Here is a 12,275-nt window from a genome sequence, read left to right on the forward strand (position 1 = left end):
ACAACCTTGATTTTTTTGTAGTTTCCATGTACAGATGTAGAATAGAATAGAACAGAATATTTCTTACCCGCCTCTCCCTCTGGATTGAGGCAGGTGACAACATTAAATACAAAATCATAATAAAATGCATAAAACTGGTTAAAGACATATAAAACTGATACAATATTAAAATAACAATTGGACATGTTAAAAAAACATCTGGGTAGGTCTGCTGGAAGAGAACAGTCTTTATGGCTTTCTTAAACTTGACAAGACTGTTAAGTTGACGAATTTCTCCCGGTGGGCTATTCCACAGTCTGGGAGTGGCAGAAGAGAAGGTCCTCTGGGTAATGGTTGTCCGCCTAATTTTGGCTGACTGAAGTAAGTTGTCCCCAGAGGACCTGAGTATGCAGGGCGGATTGTACAGGAGAGGGCGATCCCGCAGGTAACCTGGACCCAAACCATGTAGGGCTTTAACACTTCATATTTTGCCTGCAGACTAATTGGCAGCCAGTGGAGTAATTTTAAAGCTGGCATGATATGGTCCCCCCTAGGTGTACCGGTGACCAGCCTGGCTGCCATATTTTGAACTAGTTGAAGTTTCCGGACTAGGCACAAAGGTAGCCCTATGTAGAGCGCATTGCAGAAGTCGAGCCTTGAAGTTCCCAGCGCGTGCATGACTGTCTTTAGCTCTTCCAACTCCAGGAAGGGCTACAGCTGGCCGCAGCTGATAGTGGGCACTCCTGTATATTGTTTTGAAAGATCTTGGGATTGCTTACAGGGTGTCAGCTATTACTGACGTAAGATTTTGACACAGTTCTCTGTTGAAGCAACAGTATAAATATCCAATTTACTCCAAAAATTAATTCACTTTTCCAGTGGTAACTCAATTTGTAGAATTTACTCCATTTAAAAACTTGAACAAGTATCTTCCCCTATGTGCAATCATAAAACCCCTGATACATTTGTGAGGGTCTTCCAGCTTTAGAAGGTATTATGGATTCAAATAATGAAATTGCCCCAATGTAATGAAAGTGTGCAAGCACCAGGGGTTTCATCTCACTTTAGTGCTGGCTTCCCTGCTGTTCCTTTCTTCCTGACTCCCCCGTATCCATCCGTCATCTCTCATCTGTCTTGGCGGCCTAATGTGGTTTTTTGAGGAGGGCGTGGAGAGTTGGGGGCCAGGGATTCCCATTCCCCTCAAGTGTGCCCCACTGCCCGCAGGCACTGCTCCATCTACACATCTCTCCGCCACGGGCTAGCTGCATGTGGGGTGGGGGTGGGGGGGCGCTCAGGAGGATGGATTTAATTCCACAGCCTCTAGGGCTGAGCCCCTCTGTGAGCCCTCCGGTGTTCTGTGCCACTCTGGTGTTCTGTAACACAGCTAGAATGCTTCCCCAGGAACAGTGATGGTTGGACTTTACATCCTGCCTCCCGCTCATTTCTTGTATTTTGGAAGATAGTGAAATGGAACTTTCTGCTAAGCTGATGCTGCATTTTCTTGGCTGGTTTTATCAACAGAATCAAAATTGCAGCATTATTTCCATCCAGTGTACCTTTTGTTGTTGTTTTTAAAGGTAACTTCAGTTCATTCATGCAAAAGGAAATTTTTGAACAACCGGAATCTGTCGTTAACACCATGAGAGGAAGAGTCAACTTTGATGATTACACTGGTAATGAAAACAAAAGCATTGCAATTGTGTCTTTTGTTGGAGTTTTAGAATTTGTGTATAACCTGTTGCCCATTAAAATGTCGTTCAGCGTGATGGTCTTTATTCACAGTGAAGACCTGTGGCCTCTTCTTCTAGTAGTGGGATGTAAGAATGACTCTGCCACTCCTTTCCATGGACAGTGTTGTGACCCCTCTGCTGATGAGCAGGTTCCACTGAGCTGCCACGGTGCCACGCTCAGCACTGGCCCTCTGCCAGCAGCCTCGGCCACTTTGCTGTCTGGACGGCATCGCTTGAACCTTCTGTAGAAATTGTTAGCCATTTCTCTTGTAGGTGAAAGTGCAGAAGCCTTGCGTGTCATTTCTTATAAACTGACAAAATAATCCTGAAGGTCTTTGTTGAAATATATTTTAAGTCTCTCTAAGTTATTTATCTGTGCTGTGTTTGATACCCAAGCCTTTCTATCTGCAGTTAATCTTGGGGGCTTGAAAGATCACATTAAGGAGATCCAGCGATGTCGGCGTCTTATCCTTATTGCTTGTGGGACAAGCTACCATGCTGGAGTTGCCGTAAGTGGCTGACTTCACATTTTCCTTTTATGTAGCATTTCAAACATGTTGAACAAATTAACCGTGCTTTGTGCCAGGAAAATACATCTGATGCCGTAGGGAGCGGCCTCGTTGTTAGGTTGTGCATGTTGCTGTGATTGCCCCTTATGGCCACATAGAATGCCTGTACTGGGCAATATTGATAGGTAATAAAAAGAACAAAGATCCTACTGAAATTGAAAACAACACTCAAATGCATGAAGTTTTCCACGGGATCGCTGATGATCAGTCTGTGCATGGAAAGACCTACTGCCTCCCACCTACTGTTGTCCACAGTAACTGTGCAATTCTGCCCTCCCGCTTAATTGCAGTTAGGATGAGGCTGTTAGTGTTTGGGGGCTGGTATGGTTACTGGGTCTAAGCCTTGGGCTCACATGGTCTGGCTTCGTTCCTGCCCCCTATCTGGGTAAACCATAGTGTGTCAGTGCATCTGAATTGGTAAACGAAGGCTGACATTTGCCACCCAAACCAAAATTAGAAACATACTTGAACTGGAACACATAGGTTGAAATGGATTTCCAATTCTGGCTTGGGGGACGGGCACAAAACTTAGTTTAGTAGTTCATTTGTAACAACAAACTATGATTTGTCCAAATTATATTTGATATTAGAATGTAAGCCTATGCGGCAGGGTCTTGCTATTTATTGTTTTACTCTGTACAGCACCATGTACATTGATGGTGCTATATAAATAAATAAATAAATAAATAATAATAATAATAATAATAATAATAATAATAAAATCCAGTAAATCATATTTTTTTTAAGAATACTTTTCCTTCTGAAAACTTGAAAGGTTGCTTTTATATTCCAAATAATCTTTGTCTATGAGAATATGTGTGCTGACTTTGGACACTTTTTGGGGTTTTTGCATTGAATATGGGAAGTTAAAATGGCATCTCTTTTCCCTGCTCATTTTTTTTTAATGATACCAAGGTGGACGTTGAAGGCAGGAGAAGGGCTTTACCCCTTCCAGAATTTGCCATGTGGCTTCATGGGCTGAGATGTATATGACTTCCCTCTGTCCTTTTTCTAACCAGACACGCCAAGTGCTTGAAGAACTGACTGAACTGCCTGTCATGGTAGAACTAGCCAGCGACTTCATGGACAGAAATACTCCAGTCTTCCGAGATGACGTGTGCTTTTTCATCAGCCAGTCAGGTATGGTCTTTGACCTGGGTTGGTGGGCAGGTGAACAAACCCAGAGCAACCTAAGAAGAGCTTTTCACTATGTCAGTAGCTTATGACCTTTGACCCTGGATGGTACAGAGGAGGATGGCTACCCGTCAACGGAGCCATGAGCACCTGTCAGGAAGGAGCTTTGCCCACAAGGTGCTTCTTGATCAGTGTCCCTCCTTACTCTCCTACAAACCATGTTTTGTTTTTGTTTCTAAATAGCCCTGGCTCTGCGCTGCTGCTGAATTTAGCATACAGGTTTTTCTGGGCAAAAGCTATTTTTGTGAACCGCCCAGAGAGCTTCGGCTATTGGGCGGTATAAAAATGTAATAAATAAATAAATAAATAAATATTTCTCATACTACATACAAGATTGAATGCTAAGAAGAAACTCAGTGTGAATGTAGTGGAATAAAGTACATTTATACTTTTGTGGGAGAGACTGAATTTTGCACTTAATATTAAACTTCATATATCAACTACAGATTAAACCATATGGATACTTGTGCTTGGGTGTGTGTACACACTACTGCATTCTAACGGGGGAAAAGTAGCTTTAACTATTTATTTATTTATTTATTTATTTATTACATTTTTATACCGCCCAATAGCCGAAGCTCTCTGGGCGGTTCACAAAAATTAAAACCACAATAAAACAGCCAACTACTATCTAACTACATGATAGTAAAAGTAGTTGGAATTACTTTGAAGTAGTAAAATTGTTTCAGGTAGTTTATTTTATAACTACTCTCACACCCTATGTTGAAAATTAAAATGCGAATAAAGGTTAACGTTTAGGGACTTTAGATGTTTACTTTACTCAGATAATCTGTGCAAATTGTTCTGTGGAGTAAAAGCAAAAAAAAAAGCATGTAGAATTTTCTTTCGTGGACCCTTGAGTCCTCGGAAGTTGTCAAAACAGGCCTGTAAATAGTAAACTCAGTGCACGTCTGCTTGCATATCCCGCCCCCTTGAGCAATTTGCTTTTTTCCCTAGGCCAGGCCAATACTGAAAATATTCTGCTTGTAGCCGGCACTCTTAGAAATGCCTGCTTAGGGATCGTAGTTCTAGCAACAAGCTGTAGGGAAGGAAAGTAAGGGAGGATTTGACGCCCTCTGCTGGTAACCGCAGGCAGGGCCAGGTTCTTTTAGTGCCTGAATTGATATTCCTCTTGGTATTTATGTAAAGTTTTCAGTATGATAATAAATGATAAATTACTTAAATAGGGGGTTTCCTAGTGGACGAAAATAATTATTATTGTAAGTACGCTACAAGATGGATGGAGGATATTCTGGAGGTGACAGACTTGACCTTGGGGGAGCTGGGGGTGGCGACAGCCGACAGAAAGCTCTGGCGTGGGCTGGTCCATGAAGTCACGAAGAGTCGGAAGCGACGGAACGAATAAACAACAAAACGCTACAATAGTTAACGACGAACAAATGAGTTTAAGTAGTTATAATTACTGTTTAACTACTGCATGCCTCTCTTCTCTTCCCCCTTCCCCTAACTGTCCCGATAGATCAGTCCAGAATCACTCTGGGGCCAATGGATTATTCAGAAGGTACATGAGAAGAGAAATTTATTCCTAGAATGTAGCAGTAAAGAGTTTTGAATCACGTTGCTTTTAGTGGAGCTTGCTAATCTTGCTCAAGCACAGTCGGGATGCAAAGCGATAGCATCTGCATAATTTATTCTCACTCTTTGCAGAGAGTGCTACTTGGGTATAATTTAAAAACCAATAACACACTTCCAGTTTCTCCTCTCAGCATGTGGTTGCAGTTCGCCATGCAGTTCTCACTAAAATCTATTCTTTCCTATTTATTTATTTATTTAAATGATCTCTGCAGCGCCTTTCTACTCTCAGGATAGCTCACAATAACGAAACTTTGACAAATTGTAAAATACAAGCCAAAAGGAAAACCGTAAAACCCAGCTGCTATTGTTGCATCTCCAGTCCATTGCGTTCATGATGATGAGCAAAAGGAATGTTCCCAGGAATGAACGGCTTATTCAGTGGCAAGCCTTAGCATCCGGACTGCAGCCCTTTCCGGACTGTATCAGAGTGCCCTCTTAACTGTGATTATTTCCATCTCTCTCGGCAGGTGAGACCGCAGACACCCTCATGGCCCTTCGGTACTGTAAGGAGAGAGGAGCCCTCACCGTGGGAATCACAAATACTGTGGGTAGCTCTATATCACGGGAGACAGACTGCGGGGTGCATATCAACGCTGGGCCAGAGATTGGGGTGGCCAGCACAAAGGTGAGAGCGCCTTGCAGGTCCAGAGCCATCCATCCATCCTTCCATCCGCTGCACCAAGAGAGCTTGGCTTGTGGCTGCTGGAATGAATACTGGAGCCCTTGCGGGTCTTGTAATGCACGTATCCACTCTGAATCCCGTATTTGAGTGCACGTAGAATTTATGCAGTGAAATAAATAGCTTTTATTTATTAAAGCTTGGGGTTCTTTCCCAATTTAGCCTCAGCATGCAGACGATATGAGAAAAGGCCTTCGTTTTGCATCCTGCTGTGCAAGATAAGTTTGGCTAAGAGTGGTAACTTGATGATAAAAAAGAAAAGAAAAAGCCAATACGCTTCAGTGCTTAGCAGAAATTTAAACCAGCATCTCCCACATCCAAGCCCAGCGCTTATTTCCTGCACCCCACTGATCGTTCAATATGGGAAGGCGGGGTGGGCTGGGGGGGTAGCAGCAGTGAATAAAATGTGATTGCAAACCTGGAGTTTCAGTGGGAAAGCGTTATCCTTTTGTTCACGCTGTTTGCACGTTCCCAACTTTAGGCAATTTCTCAGTGTTCCCAGCAGTTGATAGTTGACATAAGATCCCAAACTCCTGTTTGCAGAATCTTGTGCAGCTCTAAGTCACTACTAAAGCATAGTTCACTTGCCCATAGTGGATGAATCGATATTGCTAAGACTGGAGCTCTAGCAAGATACTTTATTTGAACATTTATATCTTGCAGGGGGGAAAAAACCTGGCTTTGAGTTGGTATAAACGTTTGTAGGCAAGTTCTTACAGTGCTTTCCAGCGGTTACATTTTATATGCGATGTATTTTCCAACAAATGTCATGGCGTTAATTATTTGTTGAACCATTTAATGGTGCAAAATTTCAGATGGAGTATGAAAGGTGATACATCTGTTTCACTCGATATGTGGCATGTTGGGGCTTGTGTGGTACGTGTTCTGGGTCGATTGGAAAGTTACAGTTACTCCTCTCCAGACCCCTCTTCCCCACCCCCCCTGCCCCACAGCTCACATGCTGTGCTATGCCATGTCACTGAATTCATTTTTACATTGGGTCCAAAAATGTGAGCTTAGGCAAACATTAAAGTATTAGGTCGAGAAGTAATGTTGTTTTAGCGCCAGCTGATACCAGCATTAATCTATGCTATTGGTCATGGAGCTTTGGCAGGCAGCTGGGGGTTTCCTTGTTTCGTTGAGGAAACTTTTCCAGATGTCCGGGTCTGCCAGGCTCCAGTATTTCTAGTGCAGGTTTGAGATCAAGGCACAGTTACGAGTAACAAAAAGGAAGGGACTATAGAGGACATGTCAAATGTTAGGCAATCCCCTGGCATACATTATTTTCATGTAAGTGTTCAACTCCACTAATTTTGTATATTGTATGATACTGCCCGAGCTTCTTGAACTCATAACACTCACACCCCTGTGTTTCAGTGTAGCTGTTTATGAGAGGCGTCTCTGCGTGCTGAAAACCACAAGGTCACAGATAAGGAGGGTCTGCTCTCCCTGTCTCAGGAAATGCCCCCCCCCCCCCCGTTCTGCTCCCTCTTTCCTGAAGCCTCCTAGAGTAGCTCCGTTGCCTCTGGCTGAGCAGGAGCTGCCACGTTCCCTGGCTCCTGCCTCGTGCTTCCTCCGCAGACCTCCTGGCTGCTGCGTGCCTCCTTGCCTTTTCTGTTCCCTCTGTCCTCAGCCCGCCTTGTAATGGGGGTCACTTCCCCCCCCCCTTGGCCTTCCTCAAGGCAATCAAGCCATTTCCTTTTCTTCCATTTAAGGTTTGTTTTAGAGAATTGCTGTGATACTAAATTAGCCACAATGCTATGAGTTCACTTGCTGGTACAGGTGTGGCGGGTTTTCATTGCAGCCAAAGTTCCAACTTATTTTAGTCTTCATTAGCCCTTTTGGAAATAGTTGTTTTACTTCCCACAAGACAAGTTAAAAACTTCAGAATCTGCTTCACTAGATACCCAAATATGTGGGGTATTGTAACCCAGGACTCCCCAATCCAAGCCCAGTATGCGTCCGTTGTGTGATACTCTGCGACAGGATACACCTGTATTTTACGGTTAGAGGCAGCCCTTCCTATGTGTGTGTTGCGGTGCCTCTTGGCAGTATCCCAGAAAAACCAGATGTTGTACATTACATTTTTCTTCCACTTGAGATTACGTTTCTGGCACATGTAATCACCGTTTAGGATAAGAAATTGAAGTTAACCCAGACAGTTTTTACTTGGGAAAACTGTATCTGTTTATAAAGTGAAAATGCAACGAATAGAGCTACAGTAGATGGAAGGACATACCGTATTTCTTCGACTCTAAGACGCACTTTTTTCCGCAAATAAACAGCTCTAAAAATGGAGTGCGTCTTAGAATCGACGGCGTCTTAGAATCGAAGCAATACGGCAGCCTTCCTCAACCTGGGGAGCTCCAGATGTGTTGGACTACAACTCCCAGAATGCCCCAGCCTGGCTGGGGCATTCTGGGAGTTGTAGTCCAACACATCTGGAGCTCCCCAGGTTGAGGAAGGCTGCAATACGGTAAGAGGAAAAGAGGAAGCTCCTGCAGCAGCCTTGAGCCATGCGAGCGAGGAGGAGCTGGGAGGGTAAGCACCTGGTTTTCTGTTAGTCAAATTTATTCGTAAGTCCCATCGATTTCCATGGGACTTACTCGCGTGTCGTCGTCCCCTGGTGCACAGACAAGTAAAGAGCGGGACTGGAGAGTTAAGCGTTTTAGCTCCATAATCGCGTCTTCTCCTCTCTCTCCCCGCCCGAAAATATTGTTTACTCTTTGTTTCAACGCCCCCCCTTCTTCCTGCGCAAACGGCGGTTTCTTCTCTCACAGAGGGAAAAAAGAAAAGGATACAACCATTAGATGAAAGCGCGTGGGGGGGGGGAGGAGGTTGGCTGGGCGGTGAGGGAAGTATTTCTTTGATTCCAAGATGCCCTTTTTTCCCAAATAAACATCTCTAAAAATGGGGTGCGTCTTAGAATCGATAGCGTCTTAGAATCGAAGAAATACGGTATTCCTTCCAGGCAGTGCTGGTTGAAGCCCCAAAGTAGAGGGACTTACTGCACTGAATGGTTGTTCAGGGTTTGCTGGGTAGGGCTGGTTATTTATTTATTTATTTATTTTAAAAAATTGCATCCTGCCCTATATCATTCGGATCTCAGGGTGGCGTACAGATAAAAGCATGCAGTATAAAACAATAAATATGCGCAGCTAAAAACAAATTAAACCCCCTACACCCCAACAGGGGGGAAGACACCCGGCCTCCCCACCCCATGCTGATGACTGCTGGGTCTGGTAGGAAGGTGGCTGGCTGGCTTTGGGGTCGCACTTTCATGTCTGTCTGTCAGGGAAGGAGCCTCATAGGAACTTTGGCCTGGTATAAACTAGACCTGATTGGCGATATCCAGGCAATGGGGTTATTTTGGATTGGGGCTCCGCTTCCACACTGGAAGAAGAGGCCGTAAACGCATGTGCCTTCTGATGTCATTTGGGAAGGAGGGCTCTGCCAGGGTAGGTAAAATGGGACGGTGTAGGCCTCAGGGTACCTGGAACCCCACAGGGCCCTCTGAACTGCTTTATGGTATCCATTTCAGATAATTTGATGCATTTTAGCAAATCCTGCAAATTATGCACAGTGTCGTCCACTTTTTCATAGGCCTACACAAGCCAGTTTGTTTCACTAGTGATGTTTGCGCTCATGATGTGTGATGATAGGATTTCGATGCAGGAAAGACGAAAAGAAATAATGCGAGGGCTCAGGTTATTGCCAGGTATGTATATACCCCACATTGCGAAGACGAAATGTGGTTCTTTGAGAGTGTTTACATATATGTTATAATTTACGTGGATGTATGTGCATATTACATACATCATACATCCAAAAGACTTTAACATTGAGAAGGCTAAAAGATAACATTACAAATATTTAAAAATCAGTAGTAAAGCTAGTTATAGTGGGATACAGAAAAGTATGTGTGTGTACAAAAGTGGGTGATGGAAATTAAATTAAAACACCATTATTATACTAAAGAAGAAAGAATGGCAATAAAACCGTGGCTGTCAGTCAAAGAATGCTTCCTGGAATAAGTCTGTTTTCAGGAGGTGCTGGAAACAACACCGTGTTGGCACTTGCCTGACCGGCAGGGGCAGGGAGTTCCACAGAAAGGGGCCACCACGCCGAAGGCTCTTCTCCCGGTGGAAAGTTGACTGTGTCTGAATTTTTTCTCCAAGAGAACAAAGCGATTGTATTTAAAAGCCACAACAAACACTGCACAAATCAGTGTATCTGAATTCCTGTTTGTTGCTACAAGCATGCTATAGGTCAGCGGAAGGCAACTGAAGGAGGTCTGGAGAGGGTCTGTGTTCTCTCCTCCCCCGCCCCACGGTCCACACTAGGCATGGGGAAATAAATAAAATTTAAATACAGTTTTAAAATCAGAGGCAAACTGTGCCCATAGCACTCAGTAGTGCTGACAGGGTTGAATTTGAACCCCAAGCTAAATTTGACCCGTTTAGCACTCCGTAGCATCTACAGAGCACCATTTTGTTTATTTATTTATTTATTTATTTATTTGTTACATTTCTATACCCATCCATAGCCAAAGCTCTCTGGGTGGTTTACAAAAGTTAAAAACAGTAAACATTAAAAATATACAAAACTTAAAAACAAAAACGACAGTATAAAAACGACAGTATCCATTTAAAAACAACAGTTCTGGGGGTCCGTTAAAAAACAAACTGGAGAAGAGAAAATGACCTGGTGCCTAAAAGATAACAGTGTTGGTGCCAGGTGAGCCTCATCATTCCACATTCGGGGGGGGGGGCACCACTGGAAAGGCCCTCTCCCTTGTTGCCATCCTCCGAGCTTCCCTGGGAGTAGGCACTCGGAGGAGGACCTTAGAAGTTGAGCGCAGTGTACGGGGAGGTTCATGTCGGGAGAGGCGTTCCGTCAGGTATGGGGGTCCCAAGCCATGTTAATGGAAATCTTTTTTAAAAAATTCAGGACATGTTGGGGGCAGCGAGGGGTGGCTGCAGTAGAGATCCTGAAATGTGCACTACTTCAAAGGTTACCGGAGCAGTTTTCAGAGCTGTGCTGGAGGCTTTAGGGAAGCCACTTTCTATTCCTCATCTTTAAGCACTAATGGAAATACTTTTGAAATCTGGTGGTTCCAGAGACGGGTAACATTTACGCCCTGCAGATGCAGTGATTTTTGCATTGCCTCCTCCATTTTTCAAATGCCACGACTGTAGTTGTAGTTCCTAGCTACCTAGGAAGCGGCCTCCTATTGTGTCAGACCGTTGGTCCATCGAGCCCGGGATTGTTGACACTGACCGGCAGCAGCGGCTCTCTTGAGATTCAGGCAGGGTCCTTTCCCAGCCCTACCTGAAGATGCTGGGGTTTGAACCCAAGACCTCCTGCACCAAGACAGAAAAGCTTAGTGTATTACATCTGAACCTGTATCTCTAGCTTCTCATCCCTTTATCAAGCCTAGATTCATAAGCCAACTTCAGGGTTCAAATTCTGGCTTCTTAGAGGAGAAAGATGCCAGGAGTCAGGATTTGGGTGTACTGCTAAGCTTTTCCAGCCTGTTAAGTTTCCGATTACCGGGGCCCGTCCTGCTTGAAGGAAGGGGCAAGCAGAAGTCTTTGGGCTGTGTCTGCAACCGCGCTCCTCGTTACCGACAAGTCGGGATTCTCAGCCATTCTGGCTTCGTGTTTTCTGCTGCTGTTGCTGTGAGCAAGCAGTGTGTGTGTGTGTGTGTGTGTGTGTGTGTGTGTGTGTAATTGCATCTGTGTTTTGCATCTTGCCTCCCTTTTGCTACTCGTGATAGACTTAATTAAAGAAGTGCTGAGCATGGATGATGAGATCCAGAAACTGGCCACAGAGCTTTACCACCAGAAGTCAGTCCTCATTATGGGCCGCGGCTACCACTATGCAACGTGCCTGGAAGGTGCTCTGGTAAGGCATCGCTTTTTCCTTTCATCATAAAGGAGGGCTTATACTGGGGGTGCCATAGTGCTAAGTGCCAAACCGGGTACTGGGCACAAAGGCTTCTAAAAGCCTAGGCCCGAGGGGCTACACAAAGAGGATTTAGCCTAACAAGAGTTTGGATCTAAAGGGGGCAAAGTAGGATGCCTAAAGTTCAGAATCGATTTTAAATTAGGCCTGCAACACTGGAGGTCCAGCAAGCTGAATTCCGCCTACCGGACCACTAGTTTGGAGTTCTGAGACCTACAAAGTGTCCATAATCCCTTGAGTGGGTTTCTTGATTAGTTTTTGCCATCTCCAGTCAGGCAGCAACCAAGAGGATGTTTCTGAAGCCACTCTCGGTGGGTGGTGGGTTGCCTTTGTCTTGGGTGGGTCCTCAGTGGTGTAGCCCCCGACCCATCTGACCATTAGAGTTCCTCCACTCAACTGCCACTGGCTTCTAAGGCCTGGCAGTGTGCAGACTGGCCTTTGAAGCAGCATAAATCACATTCCTGCGTTATCCAGGTTGCCCGTCCCAAATGAGCAGGGCCTGGGTTTCTATCTGCTGAAGGTCGGGGATGTTTTCTGTTTTCCAGAGTTCATGTCGTTTCA

At 44.6% G+C, this 12,275-nt stretch overlaps 1 protein-coding gene across 3 annotated transcripts in view; it reads left to right on the forward strand.

Annotated features, from left to right (window-relative positions):
- GFPT1 (glutamine--fructose-6-phosphate transaminase 1) overlaps positions 1 to 12,275 on the forward strand; it is a 53,551-nt gene that overhangs the window by 33,806 nt on the left and 7,470 nt on the right. For all 3 annotated transcript variants that reach the window (XR_010026051.1, XM_063139609.1, XM_063139608.1), the window contains 6 exons: positions 1,557 to 1,652; positions 2,121 to 2,218; positions 3,298 to 3,418; positions 5,536 to 5,693; positions 9,351 to 9,465; positions 11,527 to 11,654. Coding sequence is in view for 2 of the 3 variants with exons in the window: in XM_063139609.1 (XP_062995679.1) it covers positions 1,557 to 1,652; positions 2,121 to 2,218; positions 3,298 to 3,418; positions 5,536 to 5,693; positions 9,351 to 9,465; positions 11,527 to 11,654 (716 nt within the window). In the remaining variant the exon portion in view is untranslated. The remainder of the gene's footprint in view (positions 1 to 1,556; positions 1,653 to 2,120; positions 2,219 to 3,297; positions 3,419 to 5,535; positions 5,694 to 9,350; positions 9,466 to 11,526; positions 11,655 to 12,275) is intronic.

Source organism: Elgaria multicarinata, chromosome 12 (assembly GCF_023053635.1).
Source record: "Elgaria multicarinata webbii isolate HBS135686 ecotype San Diego chromosome 12, rElgMul1.1.pri, whole genome shotgun sequence".
Classification (NCBI taxonomy): domain Eukaryota; kingdom Metazoa; phylum Chordata; class Lepidosauria; order Squamata; family Anguidae; genus Elgaria; species Elgaria multicarinata.